Here is a 24,311-nt window from a genome sequence, read left to right as displayed (position 1 = left end):
TTGATTTTTATGCTATTTATGTGGTTAGTGAGCATGAGTAGCTGCTCTGAAACAGATTCTGATCCAGAGAATTGGATTGAGCTGTCAGACCTTAGTTCACGAGGTGGCTTGAGTTGACTTTTCATTTCTTATCTGAAGTAAACAACAAAACAGGACCAGAAATAAGCAGTGGTATAAGACAGTTTGGGTATAAGGCAGGATGTAGTCCACAATGAAGCAACAAATTTCAAATACCAAAGCAGGGGATTGTGAAATTTGAAGAATAGAAACCAATCAGCAAAAAAACATCAAGCATCAACAGTAGCAGTGGCATAAACCCAAGGATTGGTTACTGTAGTCAAATTACAAGTTAAAATTGGTATAGGTCTCACCTGATGAGTCCCCTCTTACACCCCAGGGGTGGGGGCTGCTATGTGTGCCTGCCTTTACCCACTGGTAGGCAGGTAGAACCAGTACTTCAGGAGGCTTAAAGTGTTGCTGGTTATGCCAGAAAACCTCAAATTCTGATCTGATCTGATACCCACGTCTTTTCAATTTTCGTATAAAAAATGAATAGTTTCGTATGAATCTTCGAAAGTAACCACAAAGTCCCAGGATACCTCGTAACTGTTTTATAGTTTGGGGGGCTTTGAGATTCTCTACTATTTTTACTTTTTCTGGATCAGGGGCTATTTGGCCTTGCGTTACTACTACTCCCAAAAATTTTATTTTATTTTGTAATAAGTTTACTTTTTCCAGTCTACATTTTAAATTTCCCTCTCTAAATTTTTCGAATACCTTGGAAAGGGTAATTAAATGGTCCTCAGCATTTTTACCCATGCAAATCACGTAATCCACGAAGTAGATTATATTATTTAGACCTCTTAGAAGGTGAAGCAAGGGTCTGCAAACTGAGCTTGAACTGGTCTTGAGTCCAAAGGGCACTCGTAAGTATTCATAAGAACCACATTCAGTTGTGGAGAATGCTGTTTTGTATGCAACGCCTTCTGCTATTTTTACTTGATGATATCCCTGAGTTAAGTTTAGGGAAGTGAATATTTTATTATTGTTTGAAATCGAGTCTAATATTTCATCTATTTTAGGAAGTGGGAATTTATCACTAACTACTTGTTTATTTAAAGCTCTTTAGTCTACCACTAATCTAAGGTCCTTGTTTTTTTTGGGTACTAGTATCACTGGAGCAGATTAAGGGCTAATGCTAGGTCTGATTATTTCATTTCGTTCGAGCTCCTTGATTTAGTTCTTAAGCCACTCCTTATGTTCGTATGGAATACGGTATGGTTGTTTGGCAACAGGTAACCCTGTAGTTTGTATTGCGTGTTCGTGGAATGGTATTAGACCTATGTCATTCTCTGACGTTGAAAAAACGTCTTTGAATTCTCAAAGTAGTTCGCATAACTTATTCTTTAGCAGGATATCCGTGATATGATTTAAATCAAATCTTTATAAAAATTGGGTTTTCGATAGGGGGTATTCTTTGTCTTGTGTATTTATATTATTTACTAAGTTTTCCCCTGACTTCTTCCAATCGTCTAGGTCCGCTTCCGACAAAACTTGTATCTCTACTAGGCATGTTCCCTTTTTTAAATTAATTACATCATTTCCATGTGTATTGGTTATCCAAATGTACCCCTCTCCCTTTTCATAATTTATAATTTGTTCTCCACATGTCAAATTTTTAGGGATATCCTCTATTGGTGTGGCGATCCAAATTTCATTTTTGTCATTAATTGGTTCAATCATTTGGGATATTTGCACTCTCTGCATTGATTTAGGTGGGATTTTGGTTTTACGTACTAAGAATCCATAGTATTTTTCAGAGGTTTTTGTATTTATTGAATTTAAAGCAATTTTGTTAGGTTTATTGTTATTAGGGGGGTCTTTTCTTATAATTTCTCTCCATAATTTGGTAATTTCCTGAATTTGTTTGTCCCTGTATTCTTTTATATCATTTATGTTTACCTTTGTTGAATTGTTTTGAATATTGTTCACTCTGACCCGTTTTTCCGACGGATAGATAAATTTGGAATTGGCTACATCTAATAGTATTTTGTTTGTTTTTAAAAAATTGGAGCCTATTATTGCTTCATAAGGGACATTTTTACAGATAATAAATCTAGTAGGTAAACTTCTATTATCTTTAAGTACCGTTAGGTATATTGATCCTTTGACTTCTAAATTATGTCGCGTCACGCTTGATAAGTTAGGACATGAATAGTTTATTTGTTGTTTGATGTGCCTGGGTAATTCATTAAGCACATATATGTTCATAACATTTACAGTGGCTCCAGAGTCTATTAGGGCAATAAAATAAATATTTTCAACACTGAAATTGTTAAATATGGGTAATATTTTGTTATTTTCTGCACTTAAAAATGGTATTATTACTTTAGGAGACCTATAAAATATTCTGCCGCCAAAATTAGGTCTTATGGGTTTTGGAGGCTTGTGTCGTTTCCCTGGGGTGCCCAGTCATTTGATGTAGAACGTTCATTTGTTCTATTTTCATTATTCTGGTTGTTCTGCCAATTAGCGTTGGTATTTTGTTCTCGCCTGTTTGTAAAGTTGCCCCTGGTATTCCAATTACTTCTTGGGTAACTAGTTCTACCACGATATTGTGATGTATTGTGTTGGAAGTTTTGGCTATTGTTATATCTACCTCTTGTTAGGGAAGTACTTCCTCTATTGCCTCTCATCGCGTACCCGCTGTTGTTTGTTCCCCTGAACAAACTATTATACGTTCCGCGGTAATTTGAATTATAATTGTCCAAAAAACAGTTCCTTGCTATGTGCCCTATGTGGTCACATGCATAGCATTTTATAGGTCGGTTAAAGGTTGTTGGTCTTGATTGGTTATTTTCTGAAAAACGTACCAATCGTTGCCTTGGTGGGGTTTGACTCCTAGTTATATTAGGTTTTGGCGATGGTTCTCGTGAGAAAAATCGCGGGGAGGGATCTCTCGAGGTTTTGGGTGTTTTCGTTTCTACATTATTAATTGATAATTTTTTGATGTTGCAAGACAATATTATCAATTTCGCAAGCTCTCTCGACTTCCTGGACCGCCAATTCCAGGCCTTCAATATTTTTGGAAATTAGTAGGCGATAAAGCTTAGGGTTGAGTCCCTGTTTGAAAGCATTAAGTATTATTTTTCATACAGTTCTCCTTCTCCCGGGCCATATCGTGCTTCTGTTGAAATTCTAATTTTATGTAGGTATTTTCTTACATTCTGTGTTTGTTCAAACGTGACAATTCCATGTTTTAGTTTGTTCAAAGAGCTAGTGTCAATGAACCTCTTTTGGAATGCCTGTTGTAGCAATTCTACTGAGTTTATTGATGCGTTCGGGTCTGTAACAATTGAATGTTCAACTTGTTTTAGAAACGTAAGCGCTTGGCCTTTTAGCCTCAAAAGTAGCATGTTTTTCAGTATTTTTAGATCTACTTTTGTGATTGCTGCAAATTGGGCCAAATGAATATTGAATTGGTCCACGTCTGTCTCCCCTTATATTCTGGGAGGGATTTTGCAATTTCTACCGATGTTGCAATTAATTGTTGAGCTGTTAGTAGGTTTTTTTGTTCCTGTGCCATTTTAGAAATATGTCAAAAAAAAAATTTTTATCTTACTTTTTAATTGTTTTATTTTTAAAAAACATTTGTAAGATACACATTATTAAGATAAACACTTACATGAAAATAAAGAAGAAAGATTCTGTATTGTTAGTTTTCAGTTTCTCTCGTGATTTTCTCTATTTGAGGCCGCGCCAAATGAAACGGGGGGTAATTCTTAAACTCTTAAGTTGCTAATCTTAGAATGAAACGGGGAGTAATGTTTAAATTCTTAAGTTGTTAATCTTAAGGAGGCTTTCATATCTTGAATATGTTTTCTGACTTTTAATTTAGAGGTGGCTTCACGAAGGGTTTGAATCCCTTCTCCTATGAAATGAACTTATGGTATCTGATTGAGTTTCGTTGCCTCTATCTTGAGATTAAGAATTACAGATTCAGGACTGCTTGCTATCCTCTGATATTGATCCCCAGTGGGAACGTTACCTAGAGTACACGAGAGATCTGACTGACATCTGACAATACAAACAAGAAGATCATAATAAACAATGGTTTTATTGTACTTACATAAGATGACAATTGACAAAGTGAAAGTTAACAACTTGGTAAATGAGCATACAAATTGTCCCTGGATGATATCCTAAGACTGCCTTAAAAACCAAATTTTCAGTTTATATCTATTGTCAAACAACTGGTTTGCTGACGTCTCCCATGCGTGGGAAGACACGAAAAAAGTTATCACACTTAATTGCAGTCTGCATCCGCAAAAAGGTTTGATGCGAAGAAATCGTTTAGTTGATACTCCCCCTAATTCCAATGTGAAAAAAAATTCCAAATGTGCAATACTTAGGACGTATGTTATGCTTTGCGCTGTGCTTTGCACGTAAGCCATTGCCCGTAGCTGTTTCGAAATTGTAGGGTGCTTTAAAATGATACTTTTTTTAAAAGATACAATTTTTGTATTTGCGCAAAGAAAACGCTTTTCCCATTTATTGCACAAAGCATTTTGTGGGGGAATAAACCAGCAAATAAAGCTGGTAAATTTATTGAGCATATGACTTCAAATAATAATGAATTAGCTGTTGCTACCCCTCCAAACCTGAATACTTATTTCAACCCCAAAAGTGGCAATTTCTCCACAATTGACCTACAAATTGTGTCTTTAAATTTTTTGAACAAAATTTACATAAATAAAATTGATAGTCTATGTACAGACCACTTTGCTATAGTTTGCTACCTAAATGAACCTGCTGAAACTTTATCTCATACATCCAATTATATCAACACTAAAGCAAATTGGTCTATTTTCCAAAATAAGCTAAATGATGAAATTACAAGTTTCACTCAAAGTTCATGCATTTCTAACACAACAGTTGACACACATGCTGAAGCCTTGACATCTTTACTAATAAATACAACTAATCATGCTATCCCCAGGACAACACCTAAGAAAACATTCCCTAAACAAATTCCTAAAGCATGGTGGACAAATGAGTGCCTAAATAAATGGAGGATAAAAAAGGCAGTTAGGACAGATTTCATAAGAAAACCAACACTTACTACATATTTAAAAAAATTACAAGCAGAATCTAATCTAAAAAGGACTATAATAGATGCTAAATATAAATACTGGAATAATTTTGAAAATAATCTCTCCAGAGAAACATATGAGCCAATTATACATAATGTCATAAGCCACATTTGTGGGAAAAAGACTTCTCCCAACCCACTCCTGTATGAGCTTATACATAATAATACCCATTATGACAATGATAATGAAAAGGCTAACCTATTTGCAACTCTTTTTGTTAATAAGCTAACATCAAATAATCAAAGCAAACTGTCCACAATTCCTATGAACCCTAGTTACCAACCACGCCCAGGATCCGAGTACATAACTAAACCATTTTCAATCCAGGAATTGAATAATGCAATACATCATATTAGGTCCAAAACTAGCAGTAGCTATGACATTATACACCGTACATGGATAAAGAATCTCACACCTCCATACAAACAAGAACTGCTAAATTGTTATAATCACGCTCGGGCATCTTCTAGGTTCCCCAATATATGGAAATGTTCGTCCCTCCTACCAATCCTAAAGAAAAATAAACCAAAAGATAACCCTGAGTCTTATAGGCCAATAATGATTACACCTGTGATGGGGAAAATAATGGAGAAAATGATTTATCACAGACTCCTCTGGTTTGTTGAGGAAAATAACATGATCCCACACACTCAAACTGGATTCAGGAAATACCACTCCTCAACAGATGCTTTCAATTTTGCTAACAAATGCAATAAATGAATCTTTCTAAAAAAATAATATTCTAGTGGCAGCTTTCCTAGATTTTGAAGGAGCTTATGACAATGTGAACCAATAAATCCTTTTAAATAAACTTGCAAACCTTGGAGTACCTCCTAAGCTAGTATCCTTTGTTAAATCCTTCATAGAAGTGCGAAGTTTCATTGTTTGTGTTGGTTCAGCCTCTTCCCCCCAAAAGACAATATCCAAAGGCCTACCTCAGGGAGCAGTCCTCAGTCGCCTCCTTTTTGCCCTATATCTCTGGGACATGAACCTACCCCACACGAATCTACAATATGCTGATGATCTGGTGCTATGGTCATCTGGCAACGCCTTTCAGACAGCACAGTCAAATCTGCAAAAGTCACTTTTCCAGTTTGTAAAATTCTCTCAACATTCAGATTTACCTATTGCACCCACCAAGTCAAAAATAATCCAATTTCACCGGAAGCGAAACCATGTTAATGCAAATCTAACTCTAAATAAAACAACTATTCCAGAAGATAATAATATTAATTACCTAGGTATCATGCTTGACCAAAAACTTAATTTTCAGCTCCACATTTCAAACACAATAAAAAAATGTTATAGAAAAGCAAATATACTAAAAAGACTTCTTTCCACACCCTGGGGTTGTAAGGAGAAAACCTTACTCCAGTTTAATAGATCACATATAAGACCCCATATTGGCTATAGGCTCATTGTGCATGATGCATGTGCATGTGCAAAGACCCAGATGCAAAAAATTGAAACAACACAAAATGATATAATACGTCTCATATTTGGTCTTAGGAAACCCACAAGCACCAAGTTTCTGCTTATGGAGAGTGGATTAACAACAATAAGGGAGAGACGTAGCTTTCTCTTGATAAAACATCTTACAAAAATTGAATCAAATAGCTCACACACATTACATAATTGGTTAAGAAATCCAGCCATGTATAGAGGTATTGCAGATGAGTATGCCAATATTCAAAAGAAGTTCCCTGTACCAGCAAATTCTATTACACCTACTTTCCCCCAATCCCCTCCATGGAATTGGTCATTTCCCATAATAAATACTGAATTTTCAAAATGGAATAAAGATTTAAACCCCATTGCTTTTGTCCAGTAATAATTTGCAGAACTTAATACAATTACTAATAAAAGTCAATTCCAAATATTTGTTGATGGGTCAAAAATGAATGAGATGGTTGCAAGTGGTGTTTTCCTTCCTCACCTGAAAATTACAAGGGGCGAGAGATTATTTAATAATTTATCTATAATGTCGGCTGAGTTAAATGCCATAATCATGGCATTAGAACACCTTAAGCAAAACCAACCTTTGATTGAAAATTCGAATAATATTATCATATATTCACTCTTTATCAAGCCTTGAGTTGCTGGCCTCAGCTCCTCAATATAAGTTGGACATTGACACTTATTATTGTCACAGTATTATTGATAATCTTGCTTCAAGTGGCATAAAAACTTACTTTCAGTACATTCCTAGCCACTCTGGCATAAGTGGTAATCATTAGGCTGATGAAATAGCAAAAAATGCTATAAATATTGACCAGCCAAGTGGGAGACCAATCCCAATTAGAGATATTTACCGATGGAGGCTATCAGATATTAATATTAATAAGATTAATCCTATCCTTTCCCCCTTTCCCAATAAGTATCTTTCTAAAATTTATCATAGAATTCGTTCTGGAACAAATGGACTAAATTTCCTTGCATTCTCATATAAGCTTTCTAATTCAAGTGGTTCAATTCCCCTGTCCCCTCTTTGCAGGCATTGTAATATGAATAATGAAACAATTGACCATTGCCTATTTGAATGTAATATGCTGACGTCTGCACAACATACCTTGCTTTGTAAACTGTTAAAATACTTCAAACACCACAAAATCCCACTATCAGCCAAGAGCCTGGCCAACTATACCTGCACACAGAGCATAGAAACCGACATCTATCATCTTATATTTGAACTCGTAGAGTCGAAAGATCTGCTGAAAGATATCTGAATATATCTAATAAATATGAGGCAATCAAGCCAGTAGCTCTGTAGCCCACAGAGTGAAGCAAACGGAAAAGGGCTAAATAGTTTTACTGAAAAGCCCGCCTGCTGTTAAATAGAAGAAGAAGAATTCAGTTGGTTTTTTTGTATGGATCTTGTAACAACAGCAACACTTTGAGAAATTTAAAAATAAGTTTCTTGTGAATTATTGTCTCGATTTATCAGTAGTTGTACCGAACCAATCGTGCTCAAAATCCTCCTCAGGGCCAAACTATGGTGTTTTCTTTTATGGATGGTGAAGTTTTCCCCACAGTAGAGTACAGACGATCTTGTATAATATTACTATCTTTTCCTGTTTAGCTTAAAGCTTATTCCAATAGGCAATGCAAAGAACTCCCCCTAAAAAAAGTCCCTCCGGATCCCACCCTAAATACTAATGAAATTTATCCACTTTTGCCCCATCTTGGCTGGTCAAGCTCTCTATAACAAAGCTCACATGAAAGCTCAAATTCTGAGAATAGGACAATGATCAGTGTTGGAGCTAATGTCACCACAGATGATAATGGATTTCAAGAGGTCCTTTCTAGGAACTCCAAAAAAAGGAAAAAATGTCCCCAATCAAAAGTATTTCCCCTCCCCCTGTCCAAGTTTCTCCTTCCCAAAACTTAGGCATTTACCTAAAATTACTCCTAATACCCCCTTTGAAATAACAAAGATTACTACAATAAAGGTTGCAATTTTCAAAATGTTAAAATCAATGTTTTCTCTTAATATTCAAGGTGATGGATCTTTGCTAATAGCTGTCCAAGATCAGAAATCAGCAGATATAATACTTAATCTAAAATCTCTTCTGAACACCCCAATTAATTCATCTAAATGGAACCCAAAATAATCCCCAACAAAAATAGTAGTATATAATGTTCCCCTAGAAATACCAATTCAGGAGTTAAAAGAAGGGCTCTCAGATAGAGCTGGTAACACAATCCCTTTACAAGATGTCACTCAACTGGGTAAACCCAACTCTAATGGACTAAAAACAAGTAGATCTTTCTTATTTACGCTGCAGGAAAAAAATAATATCCCAGAAAAGTTATTCCTATCTGGGCAAATCAAACCGCACAAGGAATACAAGCCAAAGCCTATCCAGTGTCAGAAGTGTCTGAAACTGGGACACACAACAAATAAATGCAATGGAGTTCTCCTACCCTGTAGTAATTGTAAAGGCTCCCATCCTAAAGAGTTGACAACTTGCAACAAAACTCAGCCTACATGTATCAATTCTAAAGGCCCACATGAATCCACCAATAAATCACAATGCTCTGCATACAAGAAAAGAGCACTAACACTCCAAATAGCAACAGAGAAGGCCATTCCATACCCTTTTGCAGCTTTGGAAGCAAATGCTGCCCAATCACACCAAATAAAACCTATATTGAAATCAAATAAAACTCCCAAGTCAAACACTCCCAATGCATAGAGTACTCCTTACAGAACACCATCCTTTAAGCCCCCTAGCTCACATCTCTATCAGAAAGAATCACCAAGCCAACAAGCCTCCTTGCCTAGTGAGATGAGGTCGGCCTGGCATCCCCTCCCAACGAGAAACAAACCAGAAACACTACCAGGAATTAGTCCCTTAGCTGACAAACTGGATGCAAAACCAAACATGCAAACCCATAATATATGCTTATTCATTCTAAACTGCAATGCAGTTTAGGCCATGAATATACAACAACAGCAGAAAACAAAAATCATTGCTGAATTGGCAAAAATCTACATCCCTAATCATATGCTCATTCAAGCAAAAAAAGATCTTGCTCTACTATTAACAAAGCTGAACATTGATAAATAGTCATGTGAAAAATAAATCAACAACAAAAAAAAGAAAGAAAAATAAATCAACACATATCAATACTTTAGTGGAACGTAAGATCACTTACAGAAAATAAGTTAAATGAACTAATATCTTTTATGAATAATAATTCCATCAATATTGCTTGCCTCCAGGAAACTCATTTAACCCAAAATCAACAAATTAAGTCTCTGGGATACACTATCCTGAGAAAGGATAGATCATCAGAGAGAAAAGGAGGTGGAGTAGCGTTAATAGTTAAAAATAGTGTAAAATTCTCTGCCATCAACTTTCCAGATTTTGTAAATGATGTTGATGCAATTGGTATCAGTGTTTGGCTGAATAATACAAAAACTTACATATTAAGCTTTTATAACCCTAACGGCCAAATTAAAGATGTCATGGATTGCTTCAGCTATATAAATAATTCTAATATGTTGAAATATATCATTATTTGTAGAGACTTTAATGCCCACAGCCTTTGTGGGGGAATAAACCAGCAAATAAAGCTGGTAAGTTCATTGAACGTATGATTTCAAATAATCATGAATTAGCTGTTGCTACCCCTCCAAACCTGAATACATATTTCAACCCCAAAAGTAGCAGTTTCTCTACAATTCACCAACAAATTATTTCTTTAAATATTTTGAAAAAAATTTACATAAATAAAATTGATAGTCTATGTACTGAACCCTTTTCCATGGTTTGATCCCTAAGTAAACTTGCTGAGACCCTATCCCATACCTCCAAATATATCAACACTAAAGTAAATTGGCCTAAGTTCCATAATTAGCTAAATGACGAAATTACAAGTTTCTCCCAACATTTATGCATTTCAAATGCAACAGCTGACACATATGCTGAAGTTTTAGCATTTTTACTAATAAATACAGCTAATCATGCTATGCCAAGGACAACACCCAGGAAAACCTTCCCTAAACACATTCCCAAAGCATGGTGGACAAATGAGTGCCAAAATAAATGGAGAATAAAAAAGGCAGCTAGGAGAACATTCTTAAAAAAAAACATTACTTACTACATATTTAAAAAAATTACAAGCAGAATCTAATCTAAAAAGGACCATAATAAATGCCAAATATAACTACTGGAATAATTTTGCAAATAATCTCTCCAGAGAAACACATGAGCCAATTATACATAAAATCATAAGCCACATCTGTGGGAAAAAAACTTCCCCCAACTCCACTCCTGTATGAGATTATACATAATAATACCCATTATGACAATGATAATGAAAAAGCTAAGCTATCTGTCACTCTTTTTGTTAATAAGCTAACATCAAAGAACTGTAGACAAATACCCCCAATTCCTATAAACCCAAGTTACCAACCTCGCCCAGGATCCGATTATATAACCAGCCCATTTTCAATCCAGGAAATGAATAATGCAATGCATCATATTAGGACCAAGACTAGCGGCAGCTATGACAATATACACCCTACATGGGTAAAGAATCTCACCCTTTCATACAAACAGGAACTTCTAAATTGTTATAATCACGCTTGGGCTTCATCTATGTTCCCCAATATCTGGAAATGTTCGTCCCTCTTACTAATCCTAAAGAGAAATAAACCCAAAAAAAACCCTGAGTCCTATAGGCCTATAATGATTACTCCTGTGATGGGGAAAATAATGGAGAAAATGATCTATTACCGACTTCTCTGGTTTGTTGAAAAAAATAATATGAATCCTCACACTCAAACTGGCTTCAGGAAACACCATTCCTCAACAGATGCTTTCATATTGTTAACAAATGCAATAAATGAATCATTCTCAAAAAATAATGTCCTAGTTGAAGCTTTCCTAGATTTTGAAGAGGCATATGACAATGTGAAACACCAAATCCTTTTAATTAAACTTGCAAACCTTGGACTACCCCCCAAGCTTGTATTTTTTATAAACTCTTTCATAGAATTGTGAAGTTTCATTGTTTGTGTAGGTTCAGCGTCTTCACCCCAAAAGACAATAACCAAAGGCCTTCCTCAGGGAGCAGTCCTCAGCTGCCTCCTTTTTGCCTTGTATCTCTGGGACATGAATCTCCCCCACACAAATCTACAATATGCTGATGATCTGGTACTATGGTCATCTGGCAATACCTTTGAGAGTCAAAGCTGCAAAAGTCACTTTTCCAATTTGAAAAGTTCTCTCAACATTCAGATTTACCCATTACACCTACCAAGTCAAAAATAATCCAATTTCACCGAAAGCGAAATCATGTTAATGCAAGACTAACTCTAAATGGAACAACGTCTCATGCTTGACCAAAAACTTAATTTCCATCTCCACATTTAAAATACAATAAAAAAAATGCTATAGAAAAACAATTATACTAAAAACACTTCTTTCTTCACCCTGGAGGTGTAAGGAGAAAACTTTCCTCCAGTTTTATAAATCACATATAAGACCCCATATTGACTATGGGCTCATCGTCTATGGTGCATGTGCAAAGACCGAGATGCAAAAAATTGAAACAATACAAAACGATATAATACGTCTCATATTTGGTCTTAGGAAACCCACAAGAACAAAGTTTCTGCTTATGGAGAGTGGATTAACAACAGTAAGGGAGAGACGTAGCTTTCTCTTGATAAAACATCTTACAAAAATTGAATCAAATAGCTCACACACCCTACATAATTGGTTAAGAAATCCAGCCATGTATAGAGGCATTGCAGATGAGTATGCCAATATTCAGAAGAAGTTTCCTGTACCCGCAAAGTCTATTGCACCTACTTTCCACCAATCCCCTCTATGGAACTGGTCAATCCTTATAATTAATACTGATTTCTCAATGTGGACTAAAGATTTAACCCCCATTGCTTTTGTCCAGAAAAAATTTGCTTTACTTAATACAGTTACTTATAAAAACCATTTCTAAATATTTGTTGATGGGTCCAAATTGAATGAGAAGGTAGCAAGTGGTGCCTTCCTTCCTCGCCTAAAAATTGCAATGGTGAGAGACTGTACCACACTGCATCAATAATTAGTGGAGAGTTAAATGCCTTAATCTTGGCAATGGGACATCTATTGGATATTAAACCCTGTGTTACCAATTCAAGTAATTTTGCAATTTATTTTGACTCTCTGTTAAGCATCGAATTGTTGTCTTCAGCTCCTCAATATAAAATGGATATTGACACTTATCATTGTCTTAGTATTGTAGATAATCTTGCTTCAAGTGGCATAAGAACTTATCTTCAGTATATTCCTAGCCACTCTGGTAATAGAGGTAATCATCAGGTTGATGAAATAGCAAAAAATGCTATAAATATTGACCAGCCAAGTGGGAGACCAACCCCCATTAGAAATATTTACCGACGGAGACTATCAGATATTATGTTTAATAAGAAAAATCCTACTCTTTCCCCCTTTCCCGATAAGTGCTTTTCTAAAATTTATCACAGAACTCGTTCTGGAACAAATGGTCTAAACTTTCTTGCATTATCGTATCAGTTTCCGTAATTCAAGTGGTTCAGTTCCTCTGTCCCCTCTTTGCAGGTATTGTATTATGAATAATGAAACAATTGACCACTGCCTATTTGAATGTAATATGCTGACGTCTGCACAGCTTACCTTGCATTGTAAACTGTTAAAGCGCTTCAAACACCACAAAATCTCACTATCAGTCAAGAGCCTAACCGACTATTCCTGCACACATAGCACGGAAATCGATATCTATCATCTTAAATTTGAACTCCTTGAGTCGAAAGATCTACTGAAAGATATTTGAGAATATCTATTAAATAAGAGACAACCAAGCCAGTAGCTCTGTAGCAGAGTGAAGCAAAAGGAAAAGGGCTAAATAGTAGCAACTGAAAAGCCCAACTGCTGTGAAATAGAAGAAGAAGAAGAATCTAGAGAATTTCAAAATTTTGTGAAAACAGGAATATCAAGTGAACTTTTCTTGATTATTTTTTATTTAGATAAAGTGGGGAATTTATCTCAACCATGATCCCAATGAAATATTCCTCCTGAGAAGGGAGACACCAATAACGAAATGCTAGGCCCCATTACCAAGTGACCTTTCTGAGGACCATCTTTTTTGGAAGAAGAGCACTTTATCCACATTCTGCCTATCTCTTCTGAAACCATGTTCCAAATAAAAAAAATAGGTAAAATTCTACTTTAGTTACTTTTGGCTATCTTGGAAAGGAGTTAGGTTAGGGAAATGAAACTTTCAGGGATGGGTCTACAGGCTAAAGTGTGTCCTGGAAAGGTATTTTGAAGTACTTATCTCCACTCCTTCTCCCTCTCGTGGGTCCTGAAATTTGCCTACTTGACAGGTCTATAGCCTACCTATTGAAATTTTGACCAAACAATATTTACTTTAATTTTCAGTTACCTATTTCTTTTTCTTTGACTTTAATTCTGATAATGAAATTCTTGTTATTTGGGTAGAATTCAGGCCATAGGCTATAAAGGTTTTTTTCTCAAAATTCAGTAAATGCATTTTTATAGGCTATCATCAAAACTTTATAAATTTGGACTGAGCAAGGCTGTGAAGATGAAAATAGTTTTGTTACACTTAATTTAAGCAGAGGATCTATATTGCAAGGTTTCACTTTTATAACACACATATTTTTTAAGGTCATCTAAGGTCAGGGCCCTCTATAGGGAGAAGGAGTGGAGGTAAGTACTTCAAAATACCTTCCCAGGACATAGGCCTAGCCTACTTTAGCCTGTAGACCCATCTGTGAAAGTTTTATTTTCCTAACCCAACCCCTTTCCAGGATAGTCAAAAGTAGCTAAAGTAGAATTTTACCAAAACATCCAAACAATTCAAATTGAGCTCTTCAAAATTCTGAAAATTAATTTCAACCTCAACATCAATAGAGATGGTTCAATTTTAATATCTATTCAAGCAGGCTATGAAGATGCAAAAACAACTCTGTTGTCGCTCAACTCCCTTGGAGGCATCAAGGTCTATTCAAAGAAATGGATTTGCCCTCCCCCTGCCCAAATAAAAATTGTCATATACAATATCCCTAATGATATTCCCAAAACTGATTTAAAGGATGGCCTTATGAACTGCAAAGGTAAAAAAATATCAGTATCAAAATCACCAGACTTGTAAAACCCAACAATGATGGCATATACATATCTAAATCCTACCTGTTCATCCTGGACTCCAACCTAGAGAATTTCAGTGAACCTATATCCTTATTTGGCCAGATAAAGCCTTACAAAGAGTATAAGGCTAAGCAAATGCAGTGTAAAACATGTCTCATAATTCGTCACACAAAACAACACTGCAAAACAAACCTGAAAAGGTGTAATCTATGCCAAAATATCCATCCTCCAAACACAGCAAACTGTGCAAACAAGAAATTAATTGCAAAGGTCCCCATTCTTCTGACAACAGATCTGTATGTCCATAATACAAGTCAAAATCAATCGCTCTAAGGTTGTCTGAAAAAGAAAACCTCCCTTTTCAGTTTGCAAAATTCAAACTCATGTTACAAACTGCAAAGACACATGAATTATCTAAATCAAACACACAACCCAATCAAAAAACTTTACAGCATAAAACTAACAAGGACCCAACCACAAAAACATTCCCTGGAATAAAGACCTTAAACTTCCCTGCCTCCCTTCCAACCAAAGATGAAGACCCATATTCTTCCAAAAGTAAACCTCAAAACTGACCTCATCAAAATCACCAAAGGTAACATCAGAATAAAATCCAAATCTACTTACAAACTTATGCCTCTACATATTCAACTTCAACTCACTCTCCAGAACATCCCTCACAGAAGATCAAAGATCCTCAATTCTAGAAGATATGGCTAATACCTACTCCCCAAAAAAATCTCAAGGACACAGCCAACACAAATGTCAGCACTATAGTCAATAAACTAAATCTATCTATTAGTTGCTAACCCTCAGTTATCTCTATCCACCACACTTTTGCAATGGAATGTGAGATCCTTAAATGATTATAAAATTACCAACCTTCTTAAGTATACTTCTTCACGTAACTTAGACATACTATGCCTCCAAGAAACCCATTTAAACTTTTAAGTTAATCTCAAAATTCCTGGTTATGATGTCCTAAGAAAAGATAGATCTTCCAGTAGAATTGGTGGTGGAGTTGCCATTCTTGTACGATCACACTTCAAATTCTGCGGTATAAGCCTCCCTAATGTCAGTCATGACATTGATGCAATTGATGTAAAGTTGTTGCTGGCAAACATGGAGGTTACTGTTATGAATTTATATAACCCAAATGGTAATAACAATGAACAAGGTTTTTTCAATTTTATTTCTAATAACTTTTCAAAATCAAATCTAGTGGTTGTTGGGGACTTCAATGCCCATAGTACTATCTGGGGTTATTCCACCTTGAAATAATGCTGGCAAATACATAGAGGAATTCCTCATCAATTTTACCAATATAGTACTAGTGACTCCTAGACACCTAAATACCTACTTCAGTAAAAGAAGTGGGAGCTATTCAACTATTGATCTTCAATTAGTCTCATCAAATTTAACAAATAAGATTACTGCCAATATAATTGAAAACCTCCTAAGTGACCACTGTGCCATATGCACAAAGATTGGCGACCCAGCCATCATTGAAAACTTCATTCCCCATTATGTGTGCCAAAAAGTATATTGGCCAAATTTCTCCCAAATTGTCTCAGACCATGACTACCCTTCACTATCCACTGACCAAAACCAGGTCTCCAAAAATCTCACATCACTACTTCTTGATGCTGCAAAAGTTACCATACCCCAGTCCCAACGCCCAAAAGCACTGAAGAATAATAAACCCCCTAATCCATGATGGACATCTTCTTGCCAAGATAGCAAAACTACAAGCATAGGCAAAACTTATGAGAACAGTCAAATTTGCAAAAGAAGAGGCATGCAAAAACTTTCTCTTATCAGTGTCCCGCAAAACGCAAGAGTCAAAGATTCATAAATTCCTAGACAAGATGTGTGGCAAATTCTCTGCACAGAACCCCTTCCATTACCAGCTAACTCTAAATGGTCAGCAGCTGGGAACCAACAAAGAAAAAGCTGAATTTTTAGCAGATTTTTTGAGACGAAATTCAAAACTACCTCTAATAGTCCACCTCAGATCGGTTTAATACTTCATTTTGATTTGCCTTAGTTCCAGTATCTACTCCAACATTTTACAATGATTGAGCTAGATAAAGCAATCAATTCAGTTAAACCTAAAACATCTTGTAGTTCTAACCAGATCCATCCATCTTTGCTCCAACACCTTCCAATAGATTTAAAAAAAGCACTCTTATCTCTCTTTCAACAATGCCTGGAGTAATTCCTTCTTCCTATCCACTTGGAAAACATCACTCATCATCCCTATATTCAAACAAAATAAACCCAAAGAGGACCCTAACTCCTTCAGACCCATTATGATTACCCCAGTTCTGGGAAAATTATATCAGAAGATAATTCACTCCCAACTGTTTTGGTTTGCTGAGTCTAACCACCTCATCTCATATACCCAAACAGCCTTTAGGAAATATCATTCTTCCATTGACACATTTGTTTGCTTAACCACTGCCATATCTGAGTGTCTGTAAGATAACCAAATCCTAGTTGCAGCCTTCTTGGACTTCCAAAATGCATATGATAATATCCAACATCCACTCTTACTGCAAAAATTATCAAAAATGGGTTTTCCAATACCTGTAGAGAATTTCTTTAAAAGTTACCTATCCAAATGCTCTTTTGTTCCCCAAGTAAATTCCTAAATCTCCTCTAAAAAGTCTGTCTCCAAATGCCTTCCCCAAGGGGCTGTCCTCAGCTGTCTCCTGTTTTTGATATAGGCCTATTTGTGGCATGTGAACCTACTCCAAACAAACAGTCAGTTTGCAAATGATAAAACCTTTTGGCTTATCTCAAATAATTTGTAACTGGTCCAATCGAATTTGCAAAAGCTGCTTTATGCTTTTGAATGTTTTTCCAACAATTCATGCCTACCCACTGCCCCTTCAAAATCAGCTATAGTACAGTTTCATAATAAGAGAAACCCCCAATCTGCCCTACTAACCCTAAATAAGGTTGTCATCCAAGAGCAACAACACATCAAATATCTAGGCCTCACTCTAGACCAAAAACTAACTTTCAGGCTCCACATTGAAAATGTGAGAATAAAATGCTTCTGAAAAATGCACGTCTTACAAAGGCTACTCAATATGCCTTGGGGCTGCCATGAAAAAACTAAAAAATTTCTGTAAGACTTATACCAGATCTCAGATTGATTATGGACTAATTGTCTATGGCTCATGCTCAAAAACCCTATTATGCTGTCTGGAGACTGTCCAGAATACTATGATCTGTGCTATACTTGGCCTCAGGAATCACACCTAAACCAAGTTCCTCCTCAGCAAAAGTGGTCTCACCTCTGTTGCTACTTGCAGAGAAAACCTACTTGCCCGCTACTTTACAAAACTTGAAGGTAACAGTTCCCATAGATTACATGATTGGCTAAGAAACCCTGGTGCTTTTAGGGGCCATGCATGGGAATTTGCAACCACCCAAATGACCTTCCCCATACACCCATCTTCTTTATTTCAAATATACCCCCGGATACCATCCTGGGCTAACCACTACCCAGAAGTAAACCTTTTGTTTGTACCAGCTATTAAGGCAGATCTTTCCCTTGCCTATGTAAAATCATTTTTCCACGAATCTGAGTCTCATAGATATAACCACCATCTCCTAATTTTTGTGGATGGCTCAAAAACAGAATCCAGGACTGCTTGTGGACTCCACTTCCCATCTTTAGGTATAGCAGCTGCAGAAAGGCTAATGATGTGAGTATCATGACAGCTGAAATAGCTGCCATCAACATTGCATTGGAAACCATTATAAAGATGCCAAACCCTCAAAGAAACACCTCTCTTATAATTTATTCAGACTCAAAATCAGCCCTTGCCTCAATATCACCAGAGTATTCAGACTGCCCGGACAATGATACTTCCACCACTCTTGTACTATTGAACCAACTACTTAAACAAGGTATATCCACAAAATTCCAATACATCCCACATCATATGGGTATTAAAGGAAACCACAAGGCAGATGAGGGTAAATTTTTACCAAATCATATTATTGACTTACAAATAAAGTGAATATACCACTTGATGTCCTCTTTTATGCTCTTTCCAAATATAATAATCATTTTTGTTAGATATGAATTTTACCCCACCCCTATATATACCAATTCAGGGTATATATTTGCACATTAGGGGGGTGGGGGCAAATTTTTTTTATGATGTAAATGAGAGGTACGTTTAAACTTTACCCCCACCCCCCTAATTTGCAAATATATACCCTGAATTGGTATGTAGGGGTGGGGTTAAAATGCATTTCCAACAAAAATGAATATTATATTTGGAAAGAGCATAAAAAAAGGCATCAAGTGGTATATTCACTTTATTCATAGTTCAATAATATAATTTGGTAAAAAATTACCAGGGGTAGAAGACAACAGTGGTGCTGATAAGCCATTTAAACTTTATTAATTAGGGAAAGGATTTGACAAGAGATAGACCAGTAAAAAGATCCAAATTGTTTTTAGAGCACAAATTATGTCATGGGACAATGTTTTAATTTTTATAGGTCTATGTGCTCATGAAGTTTCTGTTGAGTTTATTGAAAATTTAGCATGGACTTCCTGTAGTTACAGACTCCATAAAACGTTTAAAAGTGCAAAGATGCACCTTAGCCAGGGGGAAGTTGTGCTTGGGGTGGATTTCTAAGGGGAGAATCTTCCTTTGGGAGGGACATTTCTGATGAGTGAGTGTTCTGGGGGAAATGTTACACTGCGGGGCTTTGACAGAATTACTATACAAAATTCGTTTTAATTGTCTTACATTCTCTCTGCCAAATTTTTTGCGTGGAGATGTTCCAGGGGAAATATCCAGGGGCTTTTTCCATTCGTTTTGTTTTCTGGGAAATAATTTCCACAGAACAGGGAATTTGTGGAGTGACCAAGAAACCAATATATCGATTAATGTCTTATTCCAATGAAAAAATGCAAAGGAGAGTTTTTCTGGATGAATTGTCCACAGGCAATTTTACAGAGAGGGGGAATTTTCAGCAAGGAAAAAATTGTCGGGAGGGAATTTGACAGGGGGGGGTGCATTTTACATTGGATGAAATTTCCATAGAGGAGTTCCATGAGGGGGAGGGGTATATTTCATAGAGGATGAGCCAGATTTACTGGCATTATTTGAAAAATGAACAGAAATTATGCCACATATGAAGGGTTGCCCCTCCTCAATACCTTATTCTCTACGCTAAAGTTTGACTGTTTACTAAAATTGAAACACAGGGGCTGTTTAATTAGCAAGGTATTGAGGAGGAGCAACCCTTCATATCTGGAATAAATCTGCCAAAACTAATACACCAATTGTGTTTTAATTTTTCATGCACTGTGAGCCAAAATCAAACCAGCATTAGTTGAAAAATGTTCAGAAATTAAATAAAAACAAATTTTTTTTAACTGAAAGTAAGGAGTGACGTTAAACTTAAAACACACAATAATTATTCCGTATATGAAAGGGGCTGTCTCCTCCTCAACCCCTTACTCTTTATGCTAAAGTAGCATAAAGAGCAAGGCGTTGAGGAGGGGACAGTCCCTTTCATATACAGAATAATTGCTGTTTGTTTTAAGTTTTAATGTTGCTCCTTACTCTCAGTTAAAAAAAAAACTTGTTTTTATTAATTAATCTTATAAAGACGATACTTTTGCCATCTTATGAAGAACTGTGTATATTTCAATTATATCTGTCTGGTTTATATGCAAAGTAACACCAGAGACAAAAATTAACGAACAAGAGAGTAGTGAAGAATTATGGTATACAAAGTAATATTTGACAGGGATGGTCACTAGTGATAAACCACTAGGGGTGGCAACATGATTGGATGATTTTTGGGGATTTGGGGAACCAAATTTTTTTGGGGTGGCACATAGATTTTTGGCGAAATCCCCGAAAATTTGGGAATAGTGCAAGCCCTGCTTGATTTCTAATCAGGAAAATTGAAATACTTAACCATACAAGAAAAGAAAAGCTTCAACTTTGCAGTTGATGCAATAAAGAATTGCTGCAAAATTAATTCAAAGTCAACCAAACACCGCCGCCTCTGCTGGCGGCGGCACACGTGCAGTGTGCTGGCGATGTTGTGACACTTCAGCGGTGGTCAACCAAGCCTCTTGTTGGCAGCGTTTGGTTGATGTGCTGGCGTGGTGCTGGGGTCACAGAGCTAAGACACAGAGCGCTACAAACATCAGAATCGATTTTAGAGGACAAATTATGTTATGGGAAGATGTTTTTGAAATCCCCCTTCACCCCAAACTCAAAATTTTCTAAAGTTCTACTTTAGAAGCTTTTTAAATATTTTTAAAGCACTAATAGATAGAGCACCACTACAAACATCAGAATCAACTTTAGAGGACAAATTATGTTATGGGAAGATGTTTTTGAAATCCCCCTTCACCCCAAACTCAAAATGTTCTAAAATTCTACTTCAGAAGCTTTTTAAATATTTCTAAAGCACTAATTGATTGAGTGCTTCTAACATCAAAATTGACTTTAGATGACAATTTTATGTCATGGAAAGAAGTTTTTGAAATCCCCCTCCCCCCAAACTAAAAAATTTCTAAAATTCTACTTTAGAAGCTTTTTAAATATTTCTAAACGCTAAGACATAGAGGACAACAAACATCAGAATCGACTTTAGAGGACAAGTTATGTTATGGGAAAATATTTTTGAAATCCCCCTTCCCCCCAAACTCAAAATTTTCCAAAATTCTAGTTTAGAAGATTTTTTAAGTATTTATAAAGTGCTAAGACATAGAGCGCTACAAACATCAGAATCGAATTTAGAGAACAAGTTATGTCATGGGAAGATGTTTTTGAAATCCCCCTTTGCCCAAAACTCAAAATATTCAAAAATTCTACTTTAGAAGCTTTTTTAAATATTTCTAAAGTGCTAAGACATAGAGCGCTACAAACATCAGAATCGATTTTAGAGAACAAGTTATGTCATGGGAAGGTGTTTTTGAAATCTTCCCTCCCCCTGACCTAAAAAATTTCTAAAATTCTACTTTAGAAGCTTTTTAAACATTTCTAAAGCACTAATAGATAGAGCGCTACAAATATCAGAATCAACTTTAGAGGACAAATTGTGTTATGGGAAGATGTTTTTGAAATCCTCCTTCCCCCCTAAACTCAAAATTTTCCAAAATTCTACTTTAGAAGCTTTTTTTAAGTATTTCTAAAGCGCTAAGACATAGAGCACTACAAACATCAGAATCGACTTTAAAGGACAAATGATGTTATGGAAAGATGTTTTCTCAAAATGTGGGGCTGAGCTTAGGCAACAAATAGGTACTATTTGAAAGATAAAGATGGCTTTAAACGATTGTTTCCCTGTTATTTCAAGCAAATTAATGGTCCTATGTCAATTCTATATTTTTGGTCAACCTTCTTAAGATCATAGGCAGACTTGCCTTGTTTGCCTCTCATTACAGGCAATCTAATGGTCTTATGTCAATTTTGAATTTTTGGTCAACATGCCTGAGACTATAGGCAGGCATGCCTTTCCAAAAACTAACAAACAAGTATGTGTCCAATAAGAGAGTCATGTATACTCCCGCCATTTACCCGTGCCCCAGCCATTGAAACATTTGCCTCTCAATTTTTTAGACAGGCAAATTATCAACCAGATTTTAGAGTATGATTCCGGTGCAACACGTTGCAACGAAATGGTCAGCTTAGATTAGTATAAGCAGGGGCACCGCGAGCAGGTTGCTGACCACTGCCCCCGCCCTCCCGCTGCTATCAAATCTCCTTCCAGCTAACCTTTCCACCCTCAAAAGAAAATTTTTATATAATTTCCACTATTTTTTACATATTTTAAATTGCGGATATAAAAAAGAAAAGCAAAATTTTTCAATATTATAAGATTAAGCTATTTGAATATGTTTTATGTGGTTACCCAACTCAAAATGTTAAGGGGTTTCCCCCAAAAAATAATCAAAACAAATATAGATTATTTGGTACTTGTGCATTATAAATAACCCGCCGCTATAGACTGTACAAGGAAACCAGACAAACGGGTATTTGTTAGATAAATGGATCGCAAAGCGTGATTTCTTATTGCGTTTACAATATTTAAACTGTTGTTTATTTGGGTTTAGGGAGGGGAAAAGGTACCTGGGTTAGGTTACGTTTTTAATATAAGCTATGATTTACCCCCCCCCCCCTAATGGGCCAATAAATATACAAAAAAAGTTTCTAAACTATTATATATTCATCAAATTTAATTTTATTTCATTAACATTAACAAAACTAAACTTCTTTCTTGTATAGTGGTGGATTATTTCTAATGCACAAGTACCAATTATTCTATAGTTAAATATGAACTTCTGCCCCCTCTCTCTCCCTCCCTATTTACACTTTAATAGCGTCTCATAGCTTCAAGAATGAAGATTGCTGCACTAAACTATTTGGAAAAAAACATTTGAATTGCTTTAAGAACAAATGGGGCTAGATACCATAAATTGCCAAATTTTCTGTTACAACGTTTTAACAATTAATTAGTAAATAATGCCTATAAAAAACAAATTAGTTGGGGTTATAAACTTCTGATATATGTTTCATGAAATGGTGCATTCTCGAGGAGATTGAATTATTTTTTTAAATAGTGCTCTGCCAGATATCCTTCCATGTGTTCTTCTCTTCTGCCATATTTGGGTATATTGTCTCGAACTTCACGCCAGTGTTTTTTGATCTTATGTGTTTGAGCATCTGTTCCAGGGTCAAAAGAATTTATGCTGTGGTTGATGCATGAATGCTGATAGCCCTTGCTAGCCAGGCAATCGTAGGCCCACCAACATTCACTGATAATTGTTGTCCCTGGCAGGATTCGGTTTTGGATAATTCCCAACAGCGTGGCACTACTTCTATCCGGTACAGAAACAATGAATGAATTACCAGTCCCTCGCTCTATTCCACCACATACCCAAACACCCTTGACAATCCGACCACAATTATATTTACTATTCCCAAATTTGGCTTCATCTATCTCAACAATGACTCCTTCTCCTCCCAAAGGAGCAGAGTTTGAAAAACATATGTCATACAAACCTCTCTGCAGAACTGGCTCCAATCCACAAAGGTTTTTTTTTACAACAAGTAAGATTGTTGATCATGAATTCCTCCCTTGGAGGCGGTATTTGAAGCCAAATCATCAAAAAACGAAAAATTTGTAGCAGATCAAGGCGTGAACCATGCATCCATGTTTTGTCATAAATCGATTTTGAAAAATTACACTTTACCTGAGAATATTCGCGGCCCCCTTGGATAGGTATAAACCTAGACTTCTGGCAACGGAACGTATTTCTATATTTCTTACGCAAATCTGGCCACAGTTATCACAATTCCTGCTTCTCAATCACATGCCATAGTTATAATACAACCCTAAATCTCTCTCAACAGTGGAAAATTGAATAATACCACAACAGAAATTTATTGCACAAAAATTGCAAGACATATTTTAATAATCGTCATTTATAGACCGG

General features: G+C 36.0%; 2 protein-coding genes across 2 annotated transcripts in view; both read left to right on the top strand.

The window, feature by feature from the left end:
• The window catches only part of LOC148953920 (protein MON2 homolog), a 118,283-nt gene extending 115,527 nt beyond the window's left edge, over positions 1 to 2,756 (top strand). The window contains exon 17 of the mRNA XM_089086022.1: positions 2,670 to 2,756. Coding sequence (XP_088942148.1) covers positions 2,670 to 2,756 — 87 coding nt within the window. The remainder of the gene's footprint in view (positions 1 to 2,669) is intronic.
• Positions 2,757 to 13,834: 11,078 nt separating this feature from the next.
• Positions 13,835 to 24,311, top strand: part of LOC148953919 (uncharacterized) — a 100,246-nt gene continuing 89,769 nt past the window's right edge. Inside the window, exon 1 of the mRNA XM_089086021.1 lies at positions 13,835 to 13,857. Within this exon, the coding sequence (XP_088942147.1) occupies positions 13,836 to 13,857 (22 nt within the window). The 5' untranslated portion in view covers position 13,835. The remainder of the gene's footprint in view (positions 13,858 to 24,311) is intronic.

This window comes from Artemia sp. Qi Xiang Cuo, chromosome 3 (assembly GCF_049724085.1).
Source record: "Artemia sp. Qi Xiang Cuo chromosome 3, ASM4972408v1, whole genome shotgun sequence".
Lineage (NCBI taxonomy): Eukaryota > Metazoa > Arthropoda > Branchiopoda > Anostraca > Artemiidae > Artemia > Artemia sp. Qi Xiang Cuo.
Note: the sequence above shows the minus strand (reverse complement) of the source record. Positions and strands in the feature narration are given on the sequence as shown.